Source organism: Rhamphochromis longiceps, linkage group LG3 (assembly GCF_057381845.1).
Source record: "Rhamphochromis longiceps isolate RC_006_pf linkage group LG3, R_longiceps_female_GT1.1, whole genome shotgun sequence".
Classification (NCBI taxonomy): Eukaryota; Metazoa; Chordata; class Actinopteri; order Cichliformes; family Cichlidae; genus Rhamphochromis; species Rhamphochromis longiceps.
Window position 1 is genome coordinate 41,657,921 of NC_140559.1, and position 24,939 is coordinate 41,682,859.

A 24,939-nucleotide genomic window follows, 5' to 3' on the forward strand; every position below is an offset into this window, starting at 1 on the left:
CCCCGGCCTGATGGTAGAACTGAACTCAGGATCTTCTTGCTGTGAGGCAACAGTGCTAACCACCGTGACACCATATTTTGTATTCATTTTTGATTTCTGTGGTAACTTTTCCAGGCGCTCTTGTAAGTCATTGTTTACTTTGCATATGATGAAACACTTTCACCACACGTCTTCAGAACAATCCATTCCTACTAAAAGGAAGTAATATTTTTAAACTAAAGTGTAAAAGAGTGTCAGCGTTTTCTGCCGACAAGAGCAATGTACATTTTTTTCTTTCTGACTGAATAGTTTTTGTTTATTATCTAGGAAGGAGTATTAGGGCCAAATTAAGAAAAAAATGATTATTTTGTTTAAATATTTTTCACTTACCTCTGCCAAACGCTGACTGTATAAAGACTCTATCTGCATGGTTTGCCAGGGAAATATAGAGGAATGTGCTGGGTGTCTGCCAGCAGGGATACGGCTCACTCTGCTCATGAGATAACACAGGCCAATACTGTCACAATGCTGGTTTTGAGCCAGTTGCCGGTGTTACTCATATTACTCACATGAACTCCAGAGTAGTACTGTTGACTCCAAGCAGGCAGTAGTGCAGGGAAATTGGTCAAAATATCCGTCCGTCTGTCTGTCGATAACTTGTCTCCACCAGTGTGTGAATGTGAGAGTGAATGAATAGTGGAATTGTAAAAGCGCTTTGAGGGTCTCGAAAAGCGCTATATAAATGCAATCCATTATCTATCTATCTATCTATCTATCTATCTATCTATCTATCTATCTATCTATCTATCTATCTATCTATCTATCTATCTATCTATCTATCTATCTATCTATCTATCTATCTATCTATCTATCTATCTATCTATCTATCTATCTATCTAGGTGTGACTGGGGCCAGACACATGCTGTGTGAAATAAAACGAGTCCATGATGCTAAGAAAACTTCTGGCAAAGACGTCAGAGGTCATCATCAATGTGTATATTAAAATCCCCAATTATTAACAATCTGGACAACTTCAAGATGGAAGACAAAAAGTCACTGAACTCCCTTAAAAATGGACTGTTAGGTCCAGGTGGATGATACACTACAGCACAGTAACATGGATCTTTAATTCCAATTTTAACCAGCTGTAGTTCAAACGATGAAAAATTTTCAACCATTAATGAGCGACAGTGAAACCAGTTTCGACACACCACAGCCAGACCTCCTCCACGACCAAAATGCCGCGGCCGACTGATGAAGGAGTACCCGCCCGTGCAAAGTTCGATAAGGGAAGAATAGTCACCATCACGCTGCCAGGTTTCAGTTAAAAATAAAAAATCCAGCTTTTTGGAAAGAATAAGATCGTTCAACAAGAACATTTTATTTGTCATAGATCGGGCATTGAGAAGCGCCATGCTCAATGAGGAATAAGTCAAACCATTACCGAAACTGACCCGTTTTAGGGGATGTAGAAACTGCGGGTTCGATCTGTGACGATAATAGATACCACTTGCTGCTGGGGCAGAGGGCCGAATAACCGGAGAGTCTGGATGAACACTCCTAAGGTAACACGATCTCATAAGTCCAGGTCTTGCAAAATCCAGCAGGGACAGGGAAGAAAAATGCACCTCCGAACAAGCAAACTGAGCACCAGAAATGCTCGACGTCGCTTATCCGCTAATCCTCGTCTCTCAAGATAAATCAAGCTTGTGATTGTTTGAAACATTTGCTGCCAACTGAAATTTTGCACACATGCTCTGCAGAAGATGAATCGCTGTCAGTTTGTTGGCTCTGGAGTTGCATGTTTAATCAGAACAGGTTGGCTGCTAATGAATAGATGTGTAAGCAAATTGAATACACTTCACTCAGAAATGCCATCCATTCTGTGTCTTCCACTTAATGTTGTCGGGGTCGCAGTTGGGGTGGGGTGGCTGGAGCCTGTCCTGGAAATGCTTCACTGCAAATGAAATTACACAATTTAAACGTGATCATATTTTATTTGCGCAAAGTGTGTAAATAAAACACCTTCTTGTCTTTACCTTTCACATTAAAAGTCCCTGATGTTAGAAGGTGCGATTGTTATAGCACCTTCTAACATTAATAAAGTCTCATCTCAGGTTTTAGTTTTTCTTTTGTCAATGAATTGCCTAAAATCTACTAATGAAGCTGAAATATGCAGCTGACTATAAAAAGCGTATAAAAAAATAAAGTCTGTGAAATGGTTGCATTAATTGCATGAATTATATGTTGCATGTTTATCATCTTTTTAGTTGCAGTCCAGTTACAGTAAAGTAGGATTTCTTCCATCCATCCATCTTCATCCGCTTTATCCGGAGCCGGGTCGCGGGGGCAGCAGCCTAAGCAAAGAGGCCCAGACCTCCCTCTCCCCAGCCACCTCCTCCAGCTCATCCGGGGGAACACCAAGGCGTTCCCAGGCCAGCCGAGAGATATAATCTCTCCAGCGTGTCCTGGGTCTGCCCCGGGGCCTCCTCCCGGTGGGACATGCCTGGAACACCTCACCCAGGAGGCGCCCAGGGGGCATCCTTGTCAGATGCCCGAACCACCTCAGCTGGCTCCTTTCGATGTGGAGCAGCAGCTGCTCTACTCTGAGCCCCTCCCGGATGGCCGAACTTCTCACCCTATCTCTAAGGGAGAGGCCAGCCACCCTTCGGAGGAAGCTCATTTCCGCTGCTTGTATCCGCGATCTCGTTCTTTCGGTCACTACCCACAGCTCGTGGCCATAGGTGAGGGTAGGGACGTAGATCGACCGGTAAATTGAGAGCTTCGCTTTTACACTCAGCTCCCTCTTCACCACGACGGACCGGTGCAGCGTCCGCATTACTGCAGCTGCAGCCCCAATCCGTCTGTCGATCTCCGGCTCCCTTCTCCCATCACTCGCGAACAAGACCCCGAGATACTTGAACTCCTCCACTTGGGGCAGGAACTCATCCCCGACCCGGAGTGGGCACTCCACCCTTTTCCGGCTGAGAACCATGGCCTCAGATTTGGAGGTGCTGATCCTCATTCCCGCTGCTTCACACTCGGCTGCGAACCGTTCCAGTGCGAGCTGGAGGCCCTCACCCGATGAAGCCAACAGAACCACATCATCTGCAAAAATCAGAGATGAGATTCTGAGGCCACCGAAGCGAAAGCCCTCCGCCACTTGGCTGCGCCTAGAAATCCTGTCCATAAAAATTATGAACAGAACCGGAGACAAAGGGCAGCCCTGGCGGAGCCCATCACCCACCGGGAACGAGTCCGCCTTATTGCCGGCAATGCGAACCAAGCTCTTGCAACGGTTGTATAGGGATCGAATGGCCCATAGCAATGGGCCAGACACCCCATACTCCCGCAACACCTCCCACAGGACACCCCGAGGGACACGGTCGAATGCCTTCTCCAAGTCCACAAAACACATGTAGACTGGTTGGGCAAACTCCCATGCACCCTCAAGTATCCTGGAGAGGATAAAGAGCTGGTCCAGTGTTCCGCGACCAGGACGAAAACCGCATTGTTCCTCCTGTATCCGAGGTTCGACTAGCGGACGAACTCTCCTTTCCAGCACCCTGGCATAGACTTTCCCAGGGAGGCTGAGGAGTGTGATCCCCCTGTAGTTGGAACACACCCTCCGGTCCCCCTTCTTAAAGATGGGGACCACCACCCCGGTCTGCCAGTCCACAGGTACTGCCCCTGATCTCCACGCAACATTGCAGAGGCGTGTCAACCAGGACAGCCCTACAACGTCCAGAGCCTTCAGGAACTCGGGGCGGACCTCATCAACACCAGGGGCTCTGCCACCAAGGAGTTGTTTAACTGCCTCAGTGACCTCGCCCCCGGAAATTGGCGGGTCATTCCCCTCATCCCCAGACTCTGCTTCCTCCTCGGAAGACGTGTCAGTAGGATTAAGGAGGTCCTCGAAGTATTCCTTCCACCGCCTGACAATTTTCTCAGTCGACGTCAGCAGCGCTCCACCAGCACTATACACAGTGCAGGTAGAGCACCGCTTTCCCCTCCTGAGACGCCTGACGGTTTGCCAGAATCTCTTCGAGGCAGTCCGAAAGTCTTTTTCCATGGCCTCTCCGAACTCCTCCCACACCCGAGTTTTTGCTTCAGCCACTGCCCGAGCCGCATTCCGCTTGGCCTGTCGATACCTGTCCACTGCCTCCGGAGTCCCACAGGCTAACCAAGCCCGATAGGACTCCTTCTTCAGCCTGGTGGCTCCCTTCACCTCTGGTGTCCACCATTTGGTTCGGGGATTACCACCACGGCAGGCACCAACCACCTTGCGGCCGCAGCTCAATGCAGCAGCTTCGGCAATGGAGACGCTGAACATGGTCCATTCGGACTCAATGTCCCCAGTCTCCCTCGGAATGCTGTTGAAGCTCTGCCGGAGGTGTGCGTTGAAGATCTCGCGGACTGGGGCCTCTGCTAGACGTTCCCAGCACACCCTCACTACGCGTTTAGGTGCACCAGGTCTGTCCAGCGTCCTCCCCCGCCACCTGATCCAACTCACCACCAGGTGGTGATCAGTTGACAGCTCAGCCCCTCTCTTTACCCGAGTGTCCAGAACATATGGTCGCAGGTCTGCTGATACGATTACAAAATCGATCATCGACCTACGGCCTAGAGCGTCCTGGTGCCACGTGCACTTATGGACACTCTTATGTTCGAACAGGGTGTTCGTTATGGCCAAACTGTGATTAGCACAGAAGTCCAATAACAAAGCACCGCTCGGGTTCAGATCAGGGAGGCCGTTCCTCCCAATCACGCCCCTCCAGGTCTCGCTGTCGTTACCCACGTGAGCATTGAAGTCTCCCAGCAGGACAACAGAGTCTCCAGGTGGAGCACCCTCCAGCACCCCCCCCAGGGACTCTAAGAAGGCTGGGTACTCTGAACTGCCACTCGGCGCATAAGCGCAGATGACAGTCAGGACCCGTTCCCCGACCCTAAGGCGCAGGGAACAAACCCTCTCGTCCACCGGGAAAAACCCCAACGTACCGGCAGCAAGCCGAGGGGATATTAGAATACCCACCCCAGCCCGCCGCCTCTCACCAGGGGCAACTCCAGACTGAGACAGAGTCCAGCCCCTCTCCAGGAGACTGGTTCCAGAGCCCAAGCCATGTGTGGAGGTGAGCCCGACTATATCTAGCCGGTACCTCTCAACCTCACGCACTAACCTATTTACAGATTTGTGTTGACAAGAGAAAACTGAGTGTGGTGCAAAACAAGAAACTGACTTTAATGGAAAGAGAAAAGAAGAGAAAGAAAACGTTACTGCAGAAATGAAAAGAATTATCATCATAATAAGGATCAGAATAGAGACGAAAATATGATTTAAGTTACTTTGAATGTGGGATGGTTGTTGGTCCCAGACTGGTCTGAGAATTTTAGAAACCATTTATTTACTGGGATTTTCCCGCGCAACCACCTCTATGGTTAACAGGGAATGGTCAGAAAAATAATACATTTCCAGTGAGCGGGAGTTCTGATGCCAGAAAACGACCAGAGTGCTACAAGCTGATATGAAGGAAACAGGAAGTCCAAAGCAAGAGTGGGCGCAGCTCAGTATTAGAGAGGTGTACCTAATAAAATGGCCAGTGAGTGTCCTACATAAGCGGTCTCCAACCTTTTTTGCGCCACGGACCGCTTTATGCCCGACAATATTTTCACGGACCGGCCTTTAAGGTGTCGCGGATAAATACAACAAAAATAAAACTAGTACCGGTACCGAAAAAAAGAAGATTTATTCATAACACACGTGAAAAGACCCAGGAAAACAGAGTTAACGATAAAAACGATAACAAAATAACGCTGAAAACCGATAACAACCCTGAAAACCATACATTTCACACCTGAGCCTCAATTCTCGCGGCCCGGTACCAAACGACTCACGGACCGGTACCGGTCCGAGGTCCGGGGGTTGGGGACCGCTGTCCTACATAAAGCTGATCTTGATCTGTAATTTGTACAAATGTGGGCTGACAATGATTTTTATAAAACACTGGAAAGAAACCTTTTCTTTTTGAAGCGCAGCTGTGTGTCATGGTCCTGGGTCATTTTGACCCAGTGTTCTTAGTTTTCCTGTGGTTTTGTATTTCGTTCCTTATGTTCATTGGATTGTTTGGTTTGGTATTTGGATCCCCCCTTTATCCATGCTGTTATTTTGGTGTTTGTTCTGGTACCGTGTTCCCGTCCTTTGTGTTCTGTGTTCTCCTCATCCCCTCGTGTATTCATCCTTGTTCTCTGCCTCTCTCTCTGTGCTCTTCTCTATGTACTGTGTTGTGTTTAAGGTCCACATCTTGGTGTCAGTATTTTCAGTTTCATGTCCTCCCTGCCCGGTCATGAGTAATTGTCTTCAGCTGTGTTCCCCGTGTGTTCCCACTTCCCTCGTTACCTTCTGTGTATTTATGTCAGAGTGTCCCTTTGTTCTGTGTTGCGTCGTCCCTCTAGGTTGTGTGCATTTACCGTGTCTTCCCAGCGCCTCAGCTTTAGTTGCTCCCAGTATAGTTTTTGTATGACTTCTTATGTTCCTGTTAATAAAGACCTGCCTTTGAGTTCATCCCTGTGTGTCTAGAGCTGTGCATTTGGGTCCTCTCTTGCCTTCACACAGCCGCCGCATGACACTGTGGTTTTGCACATGCTTACATCTGCTTTGTTGATCTACTCTCGGTGATGCTGTAACACATCACTGCTCATGAATCAGTCTCTTTCATAGGATAAGCTTTTAATTATCCAAGAGAGGAAGTACTGAGGAAGACAGAAAATCTGTTAAAATAAAATTCTCTGCATTCCTGCCTCAGTAATAGCAAGAATATCTTGTTTAAACTGGAGTAGCTGTTAATATGTGATTGAGTTACCGTTACATCAGAGATAAAAGCAAAGCAGTTAAATGACTTGGAAATTTTTTTTTGAGTTGATGCTTATAGTTTGAAGTGAAACCAGGTTTAATGGCAAACTTTGGGATTTTTGGATTCACCCTCTTTTTTTGTTTTGTTTGTTTTTGTTCTCTTTTTGTTGACTGTGTATAAAGTGGTGGTAAACTGGTGAGTTATAATAAAGTGAAAATATATAACATTTTAAAAACTACCTCCAGAGGGATTTTCCAGCATTAAAAATAAACATGGTACATAAACATGCTGTATCCATTGTTTACAAACCCTTTAAATGTTAGATGAATTACACACAACATATCACAGAGATGAGACTTTGCTCCAGTGGTAGTGAACAGATCAAGTCATACGTCTTTACCCTCAGCTTTGAACTGCTGCTCTAAAACCATAGATATTTTTGTAAGAGATAAAAATTCTCTGAGAGGTTCAGTGTAGCTTAAAATCCGTTGTTTGTATGGATGGAGATTTGTTTCTTTCATGCATATTTAATGTATAGATCATATCTAAGGAGGCTCTGAGGAGGCTAAAAGACAGGACAGTTTTAACAGCTGCATACCTGTGACTCATTGAACTGTTTTTGAAAATTCACCACTATTAAGAGGGAAACTAAAACTCACAACAGGAATTGAGAATGCAAGAAAAAAAAGTCTCTGTCACTACTGAAAATAATCAGTCTAATTCAATTTTATTTATACGGTGCCAAATCACAACAATAGTTTCCTTTATACTGTAAGGTAAAGACCCTATAATAATACAAAGAAAGCAGAGAAAAACCCTGATAATCATATGACCCCCACATGAGCAAGCACTGTGGCTCATGGAGGAGCGGCAATCTGCCTCAACCGGCTGGTGTGAGGGGAGGAAGAGGGGACAAAAGATATGCCGTGGAAGAGAGCCAGAGATTAATAATAACTAATAATTATATGCAGAGAGGTGTATAACACAGTGACTGGGAAAGGTGACTGATAAAGAAACACTCAATGCATCATGGGAATTCCCCAGCAGCCAAGACCTATTGCAGCATGAGTGAGAGGATTTAGAGCGACCTGTACAGCCCTAACTATGCTTTATCAAAAAGGAAAGTTTTAAGCTTAATCCTAAAAGTAGAGACAATGTCTGCCTCCTGACTCCAAGCCAACATAGGAGAAATATGCTCCCTCTGTCTAGCCCCTGTCAGTGCTCTTGCTGCAACATTTTGGATTAACAGAAGGACATCCTGATAATAATGAATTATAGTCGGGCAGCCTAGAAGTAATAAATGCATGAACTAGTTTTTCAGCATCACTCTGAGACAGGATATTTCAAATTTTAGAGATACTACACAAATGGAAGAAAGCGGTCCTACATATTTGTTTAATATGTGCATTGAAGAACATATCCTGGTCACTTTAATTGGACAGCTGCTTCAGAGCACTCCAGCCTATTTTAAACTAATCCCCATCAACCACTTCTGTTATTCAGCTGTAGTGCTGTTTCTGTCTAAAGTTCAGTCTGTTTAAGAGTAATTTTATATTCTTAGTTTTTATTTAAATTTCTCGTTTGGTTGTTCACCAATTTGGCCCACGCTGTAAGCTGGTACTACTGATACTACTACTAACAACAATAATGCACAACAGACCCGACCTCATGTTTGCACTTTTCAGCACTTGTTAACACTTTTCTTCGTTGCGGTTGCTGTTCACAGCAATACTCACATCTGCAGCTTTCCAGCTCCCAGCCGCCCATACACCACCAACAACAGCCAGGACCCAGTTCAGTCTGTTTTAAGCTGGCGAGGCGTGATTGCGGGTGCCGCTCAGGTGGCCCCGCAGCCGCGCCACAGACCACGCCCCACCACAATATTACTACTACTATTATTACTACTAATAGTTGAGATGACTCCAGAGGGTGGAGATGAAACACTAAAAGCTTTGGAGGTTGGTGTGACTGACAGAAAGCAGACCCATGGCTGAGGACCGTAGCACCTGACACTGTGTGTATGGGTGCAGCAGGTCGGACAGATACTGATGGATTTGTAAATGATATGAAGAATTTTGTAAATTATTTATAATTTCAAACATTTCTTGGGCAAAGTGTGCAGGTAACACTTCTGCTTCTGCTTATCTTTCACAATAAAAGCCCTGGACATTAGACCATGTGACTTCTATACTCCTGGAGCAATATGAACAACTCTTGATATGATAATCATAAGATAATCAGATCCTATGTCCTGCATTAAATATGTAAACAGTTTTCTGCTTTTTTGTTAGGAATACCTCGTAATTGGTAATACCTGGTAACTAAAAATGTCATTAAGAAAACATTTCCCTTTTTGGTAAAGAGTATTTACAAAGATTATTGTGTGATCCCTAAACCAGGCTGCTGGTGGTGTAATTGGGTGTGTGCAGGATAACACATACTGTGTTATAACACACACTTTGTTATCCTGCTAGAAACTCTATCAAAGACGCAGCACTCTTGTGTTGGTAATTTCAAAAAAGTCCTGTTTAAACTGAAGCAGCTGCTTACTTTTGAGATTTTAAAGGCAATGTTTCATTCAATTTGTTTCGTTTTTTTAAAAAAATTTTTTTATGTTGTTGTTGTGCTGGTTGCACCTTTCCCTCTTTGTATGTTCCTGTTTGTCTAATATTTCCTCTGGCTCCTTACAATTAAAACATTAATTAGTCGTTATAATAAAGTGAAAAGATGTAACTTATTCAACAACTTAGAGATTTATTGAGTCGGTTTTGGAGTCACTGTTGTACATTTCAGAATCAAAGAGACAAACATGGTACAAATGTATATTAAATTCACCTGTGAAAATGTTAAAATAGCACAAATAAATTAATGTTTGTGTTACATACTTTACAAAAATAAATATATATAGATGCAGATATATAAATGTGCATATGCTTAGTAATCACAACTTAAGCCTGAAGACAGGCTGAGGAATTAAATGCATTTATATTTTGTGATGAGAACGAGAGCTGTGCTGCTCCTTCTTCTTAATCCACACATGTTGTAACAGCACTAAACATGCAAAGTGCATCATGATGATTCTGGCACTGCAGCCGATGCTGTCGTTGTTTGAGGGCTGACTGTCGTATTTTTCATCTGATTCCTGTGAAAACAACATACCAGAGAGATGAGGCTGGGTTGCAAAAAAAATCACAACTTTTAAAGCTTTAACAACAAAATCAACCAACTTTTTTGTCTTATTTACTTTCTGAATAACAAAAGGATCTTGATTTGAAAAAAACTGCTTCTGTAAAACCATCAGTATTTTTAATCACTGATGTGCAGAGCCTCACTCTGATGCTCCCAAAGTGACTGTTGATGTTCCTGTTTTAACTTCACTGACTTCCTCTCTAACATTTAACTCACATTAAGTTGAACACCAGTGAATGAAAGAAAAAACATCTGTGTGACTTACAGTTTTTCTAGCAGCATTATGGTGAATTTAGACTGAGGATCGAGACACCGTTCACTCCCATCCTTCAGTGTGACTCTGTAACATGTAAAGAAAGCTTTGATATAAAACCACTTTATAAACAATCCTTATTAATGACTGAGCTCTTATTAATAATGTGCTCCTGTCACTGTGGGCACTTACATGACTTCTCTCCTGTTGCAGTATGGACGAGGCTCATCCACCTTAACTTCAGTGATGGGACCTCTTACAGACTTACTGGTCTTCAAACACCGGCACCTTGGAACAACTGGAAAACATAGAATGTGATAATTAATGTTAAACTGCTGCAGTTTCATATTTTACTTAAACATAAATATATTTAGATTGATTCATTGTCATGATTTAGCTCCTCTCAAGATGCAAAAATACACCAAAGTTTTCCATAATCTGATAAAACACACTTACTTAATGAAGTGCAAAGGGCCATGCAGGCCAGGAGAACGATGCACTGGATGGCAACACTTGTCTTCATCTTAAAGCTTTTCAAGTATCTAGTGGAGGATCTACTGAAGGCTCAGTCTTCAACTGGTTTGTTCTTCTCAGATATGAAGGATCTCTGCTGCTGTGGGTCTCCTTCACTTCTCGAGCTGCCTGAGTGTGCAGGACTGTGAGGTTCATCATCTCTGAACCTCCTTATATATACTCACAGCTACGTGGACTCTGGCCAAGGATGTCTTCCTAAGAAGTGGCTGCAATAAATACTTTCCGATGTCTGTCCTCCCACAGTGGAAATCCTGCTGTCGCAATCCTTTGGCATTTAAACTTTATACGTTCACTTACTCGCAAAGATTTCCTGTACCACTGGTTGATGTTGAGACATGCCTGCCTTCAGGTGTCGTTTGTATCTGTTGAAATTGACGTCACATTTCACTCATTTTGGACTCACTCCAATCACTCACATGTGAGTTTTGCTGACAAAGGATATTTTGTATCTCTGATCTACTTACAGAGGTGAAATGCAATAAAGTCTTTATATGATCAGTCTAATATTAATAATTTAGACAGCTCAAATTATGATATGATATGACTAATATTTTACTGTTTCTGATGCACTCTGCTTAAAGTTTACTTACACTTCTCTTTATGACAAAAGTGTTTGAACACTTTCCAATAAATAAAATAAATAAATAAAATGATAAAAGAAAGAAAATGGGAAGTTCCTTTAAACACAGCTGAAAAGATCATTTTCTATTCATTGTTTGCAGATGTGCATGTATATCATTGCATTTAGTAAATGCAGTAAATCTGTAAGGGTGTGGGAATGCAAGAAAAAACGTCTCCATCACTTTTAAAAATACTGAAATTCTCAGATTAATAAGGTCACCAATCACAGCAGAAACCAAGGCAGACTTCGTCATTAAGAATGTTTCACACTTTCTTCTCCACTCCTTCAACGTGCTTCCACTGGACAGGTATATTCAGGTATTTTGACAGATACCTTGCATGAAGACATGTAGCCTATTTGGACGCCTCTGAAATGTATGAAATAGTAGCAGTAGCAATGTAGTAAAGGGACTGGTGCTGGTGTGTGTGCTTATTACAACTCAGTCTTTTTTTTTGTGAAGAGGGGAGCGAGTTCAGCCTCTTGTCAGTCTGGTGGGTGAGGCTGTTTCTCCTTCAGTTTCCTGCCCTCAGCGAGAAAACACCAGACGATGTTGTGTGAATGATATGGGAAGTCAGTCACAGTCAGCTAGTCCCTGGGCTAGATGGGTTTTAGATCTAATCTTATTCTTGTGATGAAATCAGTGTGAGTCATGCTCAATTCCAGCACTTGCAGACATTAGCAGCTACACTGGAAATAATAACAAGTCCCTATGTGTTTGTCTTATCCATCTACTGTGTTGTGACAGACATCAGCATTACTGTGGTGAATATCAGTTTTGCACATTTGGATTTGCGTATTACGCACCAGTCTACCGTTGTTTACAGCGCAGTCTCCTGCTGTTGTTTTTATATGACTTCCTACAAGAAAATCTAATTTCTGCTGTTCAATACCAGAGAAGTGTAAACTTTTTAAAATTCTGAGAAATTGCAAAACCCTTGGCTGTGTCTCTAATAAAACCTCTGTAACTTTGCTCTGCTTCACTTCGGCAGCATCAGGTAATGTTCATATGTTGGGTCATGGTTTTCTTCTGTACTTGATCTACTGCAGAGTATTTTTAAGGTTAACTGCTATAAAAAGACAAGCCAAGAAATTTCCTTCATGTTTTTCTGTGTTTCATCCTCTGTTACTTTGACAGAATGGCATCTGCTGTGATGTTTACACCTCTGATGAAGTCTCACAACTGTCAGTACTGATAAATGAAGGATTACAACATTTCTGTCTGAATCAAAATTGAATCGTAATGGAATCGGTTCTAGAAATCCCAGCCCAATTGGTTATGCTGCAAGAGGTCTAGGCTGCTGGGTGCTTTCTATGATGCACTGAGTGCTACTTCTTCACTTTTTATTGTATTTAGTCACTAGTTATTATTAGTCTGTGGCTCTCTTTCACAGCGTGTCTTTGTCCTGTCTTCCTCCTCTGAGCCTGCTTCTGTCAGAGGTTTCTTTCTGTTAAAAGGGAGTTTTTCCTTCCCACTGTCACCAAGTACTTGCTCATAGGTGGTTATCTGATTGTTGGAGTTTTCTCTTTACTCTTACATTACAATATAAAGCACTTTGTTGCCAATGTTTTTGGTGCTTGCTGGTAAATAAAATTGAATTGAATGAATTTTCTAGTATTTTATTAATCTGTCACTGGGCACTAACTAGCCTAAATATGTATCCTTTCAGTGTAACTCTGCAGCTGAGAAACGCAGCTTTTTACTTCAGTAGCCTATATCAACATATTTGCATGTGACCCTCGAGGATGGTGCTGGAAGTATCCAAGTAGAGCTTCCAGTTAAAGTTCAGCATCTGTGCAACATTTTCAGAACCAAATATCCAGATGTCGACATTTACTTCAGGAGAGTTTCACCACAAAGTGATCGTTTAAATGGTTTTAGTGATGTCTTTACTGTACATGTGATGACCACTGGTTTTCTAGATTTCTATTTTCTGTCTATTGCTAACTAAAATATATGTTGGGTGAAATATAATCTTAATAAAATGTATCAACACATAACTGATTGGAGAGTTTGTACTTTAGATTTAAACCTTGACCGAGGGTTTCCCTGTAAAGGTCTCATTCACTCCTGGCAGAAACCCACGACAGGCTCAGCTCCCAGTTCCCAAACCTCAAATAACTTTTTCACATCTGGAGTTTGGAAATGTGTTATTATTATTATTATTCCCATGTTCAACTACTTACAGGAAGCAGTGACTTAAACACAAAATCAAGGCTAATAAATTTAGTCTTGGCACAAAACAGTTTTCACCAGCTAAATGTGGAAGAGTGATGTTTTATCCCCTCACTTCTTACAAGATTAATGGTTATGTCTTCAGAACCCGACACACCTTTTCATGCAGGATTCAGATTCAGTGATCTCGAGTTCATGATGAAGCTGTTTGAGTCACACATGTGTATCATGTTCTTGCATCGTGTTTAAGCTAAATTTTTAAAGCAAACTGCAAAATTATCATAGTAAACAGTTCACAGTGTTGACACTGAACACTGACGATCAAGCCTCATTTTTAGAGAGCAAAATGTTCAGTGTTCTTAAAATCTCAGAATTGGTTGTTTTAGATATGAAAGAGGAGATTGTGTCACTATGTGCAAGGTTAAGGACCCAGATACTGGACTCAAAGGCAAGAAAGTGAAGCAAACAGAAAACAACCTTTATTTCAGTCACTGAGAATCCAAAAATATACACGTTATAAAAATAATCCAGAACAGACCAACGATGAAATGAAATAAAACACAAAACACAAAGGCTGCACTCGAGGGAAGGAAAACAGAGGGGTGAACTATGAAGCGAGCTCAAGTGGATCTCTCATATCAGCTGGTTTGGAGAGCTTTGGTTTAAAATCAGCTGGAGGAGCCACTCTTGATGATAAGTGCATTAAAAAAAGAATAAAAAATCCCAAATACTTAAACATGTATCCAGTCCAACAGCTGAACAATGTTCACTGTTTACTGTTTCCATGTCCATCCCTTTATGACCACAGTGTACACATCTTCTGATGGCTACTTCCTGCAGTATAATGAGCCATATCTCACAACTCAAGCTGGTGTCCTGAACATGACAGTGAGATGACTGCATGTAAATGACCTCCAGAGTCACCAGATGTCAGTCCCATCAACCACGGTGGGATGTGGTGGACAAACCTGCACCGGATCTCGGCTGCTCCTTCTTCTCATTGAATGATGTCTGGTTTCTTTTGTGTAACAGTAATAAACATGCAAAGTGCATCATAATGAGTTTGACACTGTGGCTGATGATGTGGTTGTTTGGGGGCTGACGGTCGTCTTATGCTGACTTTTCTTCTGCCTCCTGTGAAGACAACAAATCACAGACGTGAGACCTTGAAGCTCCAGTGATAGTGAACAGATTCATAACTCATAACACTCAAACAGTGATTTCTCTCTTAACTTCTTCACCTTCTAAATTATGAGAATGACGATCCTGAATTTTACCAGCAAAAACACGATAAAGACGTTCAATTATTGTAGCTTGTTAATTGTTCATCCATCAGATTTGTCCTGTGACCCAGAAGCAGTTTTCATCCTGAGCTTTGAACTATTACTCTAAAACCATCAGTATTTTTAATCACTGATGTGCAGAGCCTCGCACGATGCTCCAAAGTGAGTTGATGTTCCTGTTTTAACTTCACTGACTTCCTCTATAACATTTAACTCACATTTAGCTGAATAACAGCGAATGAAAGAAAAAAAACATCTGTGTGACTTACAGTTTTTCTAGCAGCATTATGGTGAATTTAGACTCAGGATCGAGACACCGTTCACTCCCATCCTTCAGTGTGACTCTGTAACATGTAAAGAAAGCTTTGATTTAAAACCACTTTATAAACAATCCTTATTAATGACTGAGCTCTTATTAATAATGTGCTCCTGTCACTGTGGGCACTTACATGACTTCTCTCCTGTTGCAGTATGGACGAGGCTCATCCACCTTAACTTCAGTGATGGGACCTCTTACAAACTTACTGGTGTTCAAACACCGGCACCTTGGAATAACTGGAAAAGGTAGAAAGTGATAATTAAGGTTAAACTGCTGCAGTTTCATATTTTACTTAAACATAAATATATCTAAATTGATTTGTTAGCATAACTTAGCTTCTCTCAAGATGCACAAATACAACAAAGTTTTCCATAATCTGATGAAACACACTTACCATGTGAAGTGCAAAGGGCCATGCAGGCCAGGAGAACGATGCACTGGATGGCAACACTTGTCTTCATCTTAAAGCTTTTAAATTATTGAGTGGAGGATCTACTGAAGGCTCAGTCTTCAACTGATTTGTTCTTCTCAGATATGAAGGATCTCTGCTGCTGTGGGTCTCCTTCACTTCTCGAGCTGCCTGAGTGTGCAGGGCTGTGAGGTTCATCATCTCTGAACTCCTTATATACACTCACAGCTGGGTGGACTCTGGCCAAGGATGTCTTCCTAAGAAGTGGCTGCAAAAAATCTGTTTCCTGTCCTCTCACAGTAGAAATCCAGTGGCTGTGTTGTACTTTCAATTCTTGTTAATAAACATGGTACATAAACATGCTGTATCCATTGTTTACAAACCCTTTAAATGTTAGATGAATTACACACAACATATCACAGAGATGAGACTTTGCTCCAGTGGTAGTGAACAGATCAAGTCATACGTCTTTACCCTCAGCTTTGAACTGCTGCTCTAAAACCATAGATATTTTTGTAAGAGATAAAAATTCTCTGAGAGGTTCAGTGTAGCTTAAAATCCGTTGTTTGTATGGATGGAGATTTGTTTCTTTCATGCATATTTAATGTATAGATCATATCTAAGGAGGCTCTGAGGAGGCTAAAAGACAGGACAGTTTTAACAGCTGCATACCTGTGACTCATTGAACTGTTTTTGAAAATTCACCACTATTAAGAGGGAAACTAAAACTCACAACAGGAATTGAGAATGCAAGAAAAAAAAGTCTCTGTCACTACTGAAAATAATCAGTCTAATTCAATAATGTTTTTTGTTGTTTTGTTTTGTTTTAATTTGGCCCTCTTCCGAGATAATAAACACAAACTATTCAGTTAGACAAAAAGTACATTCATCTTGTCTGCAGAAAAAGCTGACGCCATCTTTTAGGCATTAGTTCAAAATTTTTTACTTCCTTTTAGTGAGGAATGGCAGTTCTGCAGATATGGGATGAAAGTGTTTCATCATATGCAAAATAAACAATGAGTTACAAGAGGGCCTGAAAAAGTTACAACAGAAAACAAAGTTCAAAGGAATTTTACAAAAATGCACACAAAATGGTCAAACTCTGGAGCTGCATATGCTTAACCACAACAAGTCCACTCAGAAATGCCATCCATTCATTATCCTCCACTTAATGTTGTCAGGGTTGCAGGCGGGGTGGGGTGGGGTGGTTGGAGCCTATCCCAGAAATGCTTCACTACAAATGAAATTACACAATTTAAACGTGATCATATTTTGTTTTGCAAAGTGTGTAAGTGTATAAAGCTTTTTAAAAAAACAAGCAAGTCTGTGAAATGGTTGCATTAGTTGCATAAAACAGTCATAATTTAGATATTTCAGGTTTATCATCTTTTTAGTTGCAGTCCAGGAATTATAAAGGGGACTTCTTTGTAAACTTTTATTTACAGATTTCTTCCCACACAACCACCTCTGTGGTTTACAGAGAAAGGGCAGAAAAAGAAGAAATTTCCAGTGAGCGGGAGTTCTGATGCCAGAAAACGACCAGAGTGCTTCAAGCTGATATGAAGGAAACAGGAAGTCCAAAGCAAGAGTGGGCTCAGTACTAGAGAGGTGTACCTAATAAAATGGAAAGTGAGTGTCCTACATAACGCTGATCTTGATCTCTAATTTGTACAAATTACAGAAGAAAGAAACTTTTTACTTTTTAAGCATATCTGTGTTTTTACACATGCTTACATCCAATCTGCTGTCTTGATCTACTGTGAGCGATGCTGTAACACATCACCGCTCATGAATCAATCTCTTTCACAGCTCAGAGATAAAAGCAAAGCAGTTTAATGACTTGGAACCTTTTTTTCTTTCAGTTGATGCTCATAGTTTGAAGTGAAACCAGGTTTAATGCCAAACATATTGATATTTAGATTCGGCCTCTCCTTTTGTTTTGTTTGTTTTTGTTCTCTTTTTGCTGACTGTGTCTTAAGTGGTGGTAAACTGGTGAGTTGTTAGTTATAATAAAGTGAAAAGATGTAATTTTTTTTAACAAACGCCAGATTTATTATTTATTTTGAGGAACTTTTCAGCATTAAAAATAAACATGGTACATAAACATGCTGTATCCACAAAAGTTCACTTCTTTAATTGTTTACAAACCCTTTAATAATAGATAAATTACACATTAACCTATAACCACTGCTCACATTTATCACACACATCACGTCTGCATGTGCACTGAATAAGAGCACTGCTGTCTGACACAAAACTCAAAAAACATACTTTAAAAAAAAAAAAAATGCTTATTAATCAGAAATTCAATCAGAAGACAGGCTGAATGATAAGATTTCCAACGCCCGTCCCTGATTGTCTCCGGAAAAAAATGACTGAGAACTTGGATAATAAATATTTTACATCTGATATTAAATCTGTTTACAACTTGCTGTCAGTTGTAGTTGTCACTGTCTACTTTGCATTTATATTTTGTGATGAGAACCCGAGCTGTGCTGCTCCTTCTTGATCGACACATGTTGTACCAGCGCTAAACATGCAAAGTGGATCATGATGATTCTGGCACTGCGGCTGGTGATGTGGTTGTTTGAGGGCTGATGGTCGTATTTTTCATCTGATTCCTGCAAAGACAACGTATCACAGAGATGAGACCTTGAAGCTCCAGTGGTAGTGAAGAGATCAAGTCATGCATTTTTACCCTGAGCTTTAAACTGCTGCTCTACAACCATCAGTAAAACCATCAGTGTTGTGTTACCATACAAGAGAAACTCTAACCCACACAATTTCCTTAGGGTTTAATAAAGTATGCTGATTCTGATTTTTAATCACTGATGTGCAGAGCCTCGCACTGATGCTCCAAAGTGAGTTGATGTTCCTGTTTTAACTTCACTGACGTCCTCTATAACATTTAACTCACATTTAGCTGAATAACAGTGAATGAAAGAAAAAACATCTGTGTGACTTACAGTTTTTCTAGCAGCATTATGGTGAATTTTGACTGAGGATCGAGACACCGTTCACTCCCATCCTTCAGTGTGACTCTGTAACATGTAAAGAAAGCTTTGATTTAAAACCACTTTATAAACAATCCTTATTAATGACTGAGCTCTTATTAATAATGTGCTCCTGTCACTGTGGGCACTTACATGACTTCTCTCCTGTTGCAGTATGGACGAGGCTCATCCACCTTAACTTCAGTGATGGGACCTCTTACAGACTTACTGGGCTTCAAACACCGGCACCTTGGAATAACTGGAAAAGGTAGAAAGTGATAATTAAGGTTAAACTGCTGCAGTTTCATATTTTACTTAAACATAAATATATCTAAATTGATTTGTTAGCATAACTTAGCTTCTCTCAAGATGCACAAATACAACAAAGTTTTCCATAATCTGATGAAACACACTTACCATGTGAAGTGCAAAGGGCCATGCAGGCCAGGAGAACGATGCACTGGATGGCAACACTTGTCTTCATCTTAAAGCTTTTAAATTATTGAGTGGAGGATCTACTGAAGGCTCAGTCTTCAACTGATTTGTTCTTCTCAGATATGAAGGATCTCTGCTGCTGTGCGTCTCCTTCACTTCTCGAGCTGCCTGAGTGTGCAGGGCTGTGAGGTTCATCATCTCTGAACCTCCTTATATACACTCACAGGTACGTGGACCCCGGCCAAGGATGTCTTCCTAAGAAGTGGCTGCAATAAAAAATTGTTTTTTTGATTTGCGTTCTCCCACACTGTAAATCCTGCTGTCGCAATTCTTTGGCATTTAAACTTTCTACATTCACCTAATTGTAAGGACTTTGTCTGTGACTTCTTTATGTTGAGACATGCCTGCCTTCAGGTGTCGCTTGTATTCGCTGAAACTGACGTCAGACTTCTCTTTTCATGTTTGAACTAACTCCAGTCACTAATGTGTGAGTCTTGAGAATAAATGAACTTCTATGTTGCTGAGCTACTTCCAGAGAAGTGAAATCTCTCTCAACGATCAGTCTAATATCAACAGTTTGGACAGCAGAAGCGCTGATGCCTAATCTTTTACTCTTTCTGTTGCACTCTCCTCAAAGTTTACTTACAGTTCTCCTTACGATAAACAGCATTTGTCTTTTCCTGAGATTTACAGTAAATAAAAAGAAAGGGAACGTTAGAGCATAACATGTCCTCCTTAGAACTCTACTAAAAAGGCATTTTTTTCATCCATTCTTTGGAGATGTACTTGTGTATCTTTGCATAAACACAGTAAATCTGCACTGTGTTTCTATCCTTTTGAAATCAGCATGTTTATAAGCAGAGTGTGCACTTTCATCATTGTAAGGATGTGATGTACTGAGTCCCCAGAGGAATATGCCTTATCTAAATATTATTTCTTTCTAAACATATTGACATAATATTTTCTTGGGGGTGTGGGGGCTCCAATCCAATGGTGAGCAATGAATTTTTCCAATGGGCCACATAAGAAACTGGGCCTTTTGTGAAGTCTGGCATTCTTCCTGGTCAGATTTGGACATCCATAGGTTGTAAAACCTGCCAGTGTATCCCATTGCAGGTTAAGCCTTAGCTAAGCATGGAGTTACCTTCAAGAACAAATCACTTCCTACTGTAGTCCCTATCACTGACTGGCACTACTGCCAGTTCCTTCATAGTCTTTTGTTATTCCTCATACAAAGACGAGTAACTGGGCTGTGATGCAGACATCCAGAGCAGAGGCATCATTGTCTGATTTGTTTCCCGCTGAATCTCCAGAGCTCATTCTCAAATCCTGCTTTTGTCAGGGCACATTAGCACAGGAGAGTCCACCAAACACACTTTGATGACCTTTTTGCAGTTTTATGGAAAATCACAAAGTTGACTGCTCCATCCCTCCGTCTTTATATGGACTCTGCTCTAATGCAGATGCCTTTGTTGAATCGCATGGCCTCAGAATGGTACAGTCTGATCATTAACACATATTCGGTGACCCTCTTTAACACCTGAATTGTGGGATCCAAATAAAGATTCTGGTGAAAATACTGCTGGCTTTCAGTTAGAATATAGTTTTCACAGATATCTTGCATCACAGCTGGCTTTCAGTCAGCAGTACTCTGGAACTGCTATTGTGGCTCAGATAAAACTAAGAATTGGATCAACACCAAGTGTTGCAACTGTAATCTCTTTCTTGCTTTCTTACTAGTGAAAAGTGAGCTTTGTCATGACTGTCACCCCCACACTGCATTCCTCTTTAGTAATCCAAGTAAACCATAAAGATTGTCTGTGATTTGCAACGATAAAGGTTTTTCCGGTAACCGGCATACTTGAAGTGCAGAGGGTTATAACTAATGTCAACCTAAAGACACATTATCTTTAACTCATACTTTGCTGTGCTGTGTTTCCTCTGGTTCTCTGGTCTTACCACTCTATCTCAGGCTGAAACAATAATAATGTTTTAGTTTGTGCTATGTTGATGAAGCATAATGCTACTGGTGAACATTCTCAGTTAGATCATTGATATAATTTATGATATTTTCAGATATTTTATAATTGAACAAACTTGTCCAGAAAGTCATTGTTTGGATGACAGTTAAGCTAAAAATATCTTCCCTGTGACTGATCCAAACAAGCCCCAACCTTCAGAGTGGTGATCCCTTTTTGCCTTGTATATTTTTCTTTTTCTACTCTCCTTTTGTTAGTATCAAGCCTAAAATCCTTGTAGGAACATAAAGAAGATTTCCAGGGATTATTTTCCCATACCAGATTTTTCACGTGGGTCAGTCATATTGCACCACACTTAATTCCAGCACTTAGACACAAAGGCAGCTACATTGGAAATAGTCCATCTCTGTCTGCCTGTGCTATGTCTACACATTTATGTGATGAACATCAATTTGGCTCACTTGCATTTGTTAACAAGTGCTTTTATATCAAAGCCCTTCAATCCAAAAAAAATACTGTTTTTTTCTTTCTTTGGAGCTGTAATCCTGTCATTTTTACAGGCTGAAATTTCCTAGGAATAATCATGAACGCATATGTGCATGAAAGAGAGAGAGAGTGTAAGACAAAGTGAAGCATGTTTGGACTCTGAAGCATCATGTGATCAAGCTGTACAAAGTCACGTTCATCTTTAGGTTGGACTATAAGCTTTGGTTTGGTTGTTTTTTTGTCTTGTGTGTGTGTGTGTGTGTGTGTGTGTGTGTGTGTGTGTGTGTGTACAGTAAAAGAGAAAAAACTGCAGCAGCCATTTGTTGTCTTTGAGTGCCTACTAGTGTCGTTTAAACTTGCCTGCAATAAATATGTTTGAGCAGACTGTGCATGATGAAACATAATGGTAAATGGCCTGCATTTGTATAGCGCTTTTCTAGTCCCTAAGGACCCCAAAGCGCTTCACACTACATTCAGTCATTCACCCATTCACACACACACTGGCGGGCGATGGCAAGCTACATTGTAGCCACAGCTGCCCTGGGGCGCACTGACAGAGGCAAGGCTGCTGGACACTGGCGCCACCGGGCCCTCTGACCGGTGTAATAGTTGTCTTTTGACAGCTGTGGTTTCTCTAGATGCTCTGTACCACAGTGTTGGTAGTTTCTGGCTGCTCCATGATGCTGTCTTTAGACGCCGTCTTCTTTGTTTTCACAGATTTCCCACTTGTAATTCATCCACCAACTATACACTCTATTGAACAGTTACCAGTGAACCAGTGAAGACAAAAATCCACCCATTTTATTTTAAAAATAAGTGGATGCAAACATCTGCAGACTTTCTAACAGTGTATGCATCATCACTCTCCCTTTTGTGTAGATGCTTAATGCGTTGCCTTGCCTTGCCATTAAAATGTAAAGTTTATTCTTGATGTAATACGCTGACTCTGAAGGAAGGCCCTAAAAAGGAAGTGAAAGTTGAAACCTCTGGTAGATTCCAAGGAAGAGGAGGTGAGATTAGGACAGAAGGAATTTCATACGGGAAAGCACATGTTTAACCAGTATCCATCTAATTGAGTGTAGCATTAACAACACACACTTTACATTTCTGAAATCTCCAGCAGCTTAAGAAGTGAAGAATCAACTTATGATCATGACTGTCATTCATTCTCAACATTCACCATACAGTGGGGCAAAAAAGTATTTAGTCAGCCACCGATTGTGCAAGTTCCCCCACTTAAAATGATGACAGAGGTCAGTAATTTGCACCAGAGGTACACTTCAACTGTGAGAGACAGAATGTGAAAAAAAAAATCCATGAATTCACATGGTAGGATTTGTAAAGAATTTATTCGTAAATCAGGGTGGCAAATAAGTATTTGGTCACCTCAAACATGGAAAATCTCTGGCTCTCACAGACCTGTAACGTCCTCTGTAAGACGCTTTTCTGTCCCCCACTCGTTACCTGTATGAATGGCACCTGTTTGAACTCATCATCTGTATAAAAGACACCTGTCCACAGCCTCAAACAGTCAGACTCCAAACTCCGCCATGGCCAAGACCAAAGAGCTTTCGAAGGACACCAGGAAAAGTATTGTAGACCTGCACCAGACTGGGAAGAGTGAATCTACAATAGGCAAGCAGCTTGGTGTGAAAAAATCAACTGTGGGAGCAATCATCAGAAAATGGAAGACATACAAGACCACTGATAATCTCCCTCGATCTGGGGCTCCACGCAAGATCTCATCCCGTGGGGTCAAAATGATCATGAGAACGGTGAGCAAAGATCCCAGAACCACACGGGGGGACCTGGTGAATGACCTGCAGAGAGCTGGGACCAAAGTAACAAAGGTCACCATCAGTAACACACTACAACGGCAGGGAATCAAATCCCGCAGTGCCAGACGTGTTCCGCTGCTGAAGCCAGTGCATGTCCAGGCCCGTCTGAAGAGAGCACATGGATGATACAGCAGAGGATTGGGAGAATGTCATGTGGTCAGATGAAACCAAAGTAGAACTTTTTGGTATAAACTCAACTCGTCGTGTTTGGAGGAAGAAGAATACTGAGTTGCATCCCAAGAACACCATACCTACTGTGAAGCATGGGGATGGAAACATCATGCTATGGGGCTGTTTTTCTGCCAAGGGGACAGGACGACTGATCCGTGTTAAGGACAGAATGAATGGGGCCATGTATCGTGAGATTTTGAGCCAAAACCTCCTTCCATCAGTGAGAACTTTGAAGATGAAACGAGGCTGGGTCTTCCAACATGACAATGATCCAAAACACACCGCCCGGGCAACAAAGGAGTGGCTCTGTAAGAAGCATTTGAAAGTCCTGGAGTGGCCTAGCCAGTCTCCAGACCTCAACCCCATAGAAAATCTGTGGCGGGAGTTGAAAGTCCGTGTTGCTCGGCGACAGCCCCAAAACATCACTGCTCTCGAGAAGATCTGCATGGAGGAATGGGCCAAAATACCAGCTACTGTGTGTGCAAACCTGGTAAAGACCTATAGTAAACGTTTGACCTCTGTTATTGCCAACAAAGGTTATGTTACAAAGTATTGAGTTGTATTTTTGTTATTGACCAAATACTTATTTTCCACCCTGATTTACAAATAAATTCTTTACAAATCCTACCATGTGGATTCATGGATTTTTTTTTTTCACATTCTGTCTCTCACAGTTGAAGTGTACCTCTGGTGCAAATTACTGACCTCTGTCATCATTTTAGGTGGGGGAACTTGCACAATCGGTGGCTGACTAAATACTTTTTTGCCCCACTGTATGCTCACATTGGTTACTGCTATAATTTTGAGACACTCACATAGCATAGTCCAGACCTTCCCAAAGTGTGGGGCCCGCCCCCTGGAGGGGGGGGGGGGGGGGCGCAGAGCCATTGCACGGGGGCCACGGTATGAAAAGGAAAAAACAAAACAAAAAAAACCCAAAGCTTGGACACTGCTAGAACGGGGCGCCTCCACAAACACAAATCAGGAGATGAAGCATTGCTGAGCCAAAGACTAGAAAATATGGTGAAGCATATCTTCCCTTTGGCTTCACCTGCACAAGTGCGAGGTAGGTCTCCCCTGTAGAATTGGTTTCCCTTCGTCGGGAGCATGGGCTGGGTTCTTCAAATCACGGACAAACAGTATCCCACATTCTTTTATTTTTAGTTCACAAACACTTGTTGTAATGACTAACTACTCCTGACATTTTGGAGATGTTAGCTCTTTATACAGTAAAGTTACAGCGGGATACATCAGGCTGATCCTGCCACAATTTGCTCCCCTGTACAAATCACGGACAAACAGTATCCAACAGTTGTTTATGTTTTTGAATCCATTTTGCAGAGGGATTGAAAAATGTATTGATAGCAATGTTGAATATATTACACAGGAAAAAAAACAACTACACGTAAAATAATCACATCGTGACG

At 41.7% G+C, this 24,939-nt stretch overlaps 3 protein-coding genes across 3 annotated transcripts; all 3 read right to left on the bottom strand.

Annotated features, from left to right (window-relative positions):
• Positions 1 to 9,714: 9,714 nt before the first annotated feature.
• LOC146674714 (interleukin-8-like) lies at positions 9,715 to 10,922 on the bottom strand. Its single transcript, XM_085402414.1, has 4 exons — positions 10,727 to 10,922; positions 10,463 to 10,568; positions 10,283 to 10,357; positions 9,715 to 9,970 (listed from the first exon to the last, which is right to left on the bottom strand). The coding sequence occupies exons 1-4, from the start codon at positions 10,791 to 10,793 to the stop codon at positions 9,898 to 9,900; spliced, it is 321 nt and encodes a 106-aa protein (XP_085258540.1). The 5' UTR covers positions 10,794 to 10,922; the 3' UTR covers positions 9,715 to 9,897.
• A 3,358-nt stretch (positions 10,923 to 14,280) lies between these two features.
• LOC146674715 (interleukin-8-like) lies at positions 14,281 to 15,662 on the bottom strand. Its single transcript, XM_085402415.1, has 4 exons — positions 15,596 to 15,662; positions 15,332 to 15,437; positions 15,152 to 15,226; positions 14,281 to 14,733 (listed from the first exon to the last, which is right to left on the bottom strand). Exons 1-4 carry the CDS (start codon positions 15,660 to 15,662, stop codon positions 14,652 to 14,654), a joined length of 330 nt encoding a protein of 109 aa, XP_085258541.1. The 3' UTR covers positions 14,281 to 14,651.
• A 2,326-nt stretch (positions 15,663 to 17,988) lies between these two features.
• Positions 17,989 to 19,130, bottom strand: LOC146674716 (growth-regulated alpha protein-like). The gene is made up of 4 exons (XM_085402416.1): positions 19,021 to 19,130; positions 18,757 to 18,862; positions 18,577 to 18,651; positions 17,989 to 18,231 (listed from the first exon to the last, which is right to left on the bottom strand). The coding sequence occupies exons 1-4, from the start codon at positions 19,085 to 19,087 to the stop codon at positions 18,159 to 18,161; spliced, it is 321 nt and encodes a 106-aa protein (XP_085258542.1). The 5' UTR covers positions 19,088 to 19,130; the 3' UTR covers positions 17,989 to 18,158.
• Between the last annotated feature and the right edge of the window lie 5,809 nt (positions 19,131 to 24,939).

Bases quoted from the DNA above. Each gene is read 5' to 3' on its own strand.
- LOC146674714 (XM_085402414.1), bottom strand. From the start codon at position 10,793: ATGAAGACAAGTGTTGCCATCCAGTGCATCGTTCTCCTGGCCTGCATG. The intron at 10,569-10,726 runs GTAAGTGTGTTT...TATGTTTTCCAG, and splicing joins GGCCCTTTGCACTTCATTAA to TTGTTCCAAGGTGCCGGTGT. The intron at 10,358-10,462 runs GTAAGTGCCCAC...TACATGTTACAG, and splicing joins TGCAACAGGAGAGAAGTCAT to AGTCACACTGAAGGATGGGA.
- LOC146674715 (XM_085402415.1), bottom strand. From the start codon at position 15,662: ATGAAGACAAGTGTTGCCATCCAGTGCATCGTTCTCCTGGCCTGCATG. The intron at 15,227-15,331 runs GTAAGTGCCCAC...TACATGTTACAG, and splicing joins TGCAACAGGAGAGAAGTCAT to AGTCACACTGAAGGATGGGA. The intron at 14,734-15,151 runs GTAAGTCACACA...TTGTCTTCACAG, and splicing joins ATAATGCTGCTAGAAAAACT to GAGGCAGAAGAAAAGTCAGC.
- LOC146674716 (XM_085402416.1), bottom strand. From the start codon at position 19,087: ATGAAGACAAGTGTTGCCATCCAGTGCATCGTTCTCCTGGCCTGCATG. The intron at 18,863-19,020 runs GTAAGTGTGTTT...TACCTTTTCCAG, and splicing joins GGCCCTTTGCACTTCACATG to TTATTCCAAGGTGCCGGTGT. The intron at 18,652-18,756 runs GTAAGTGCCCAC...TACATGTTACAG, and splicing joins TGCAACAGGAGAGAAGTCAT to AGTCACACTGAAGGATGGGA.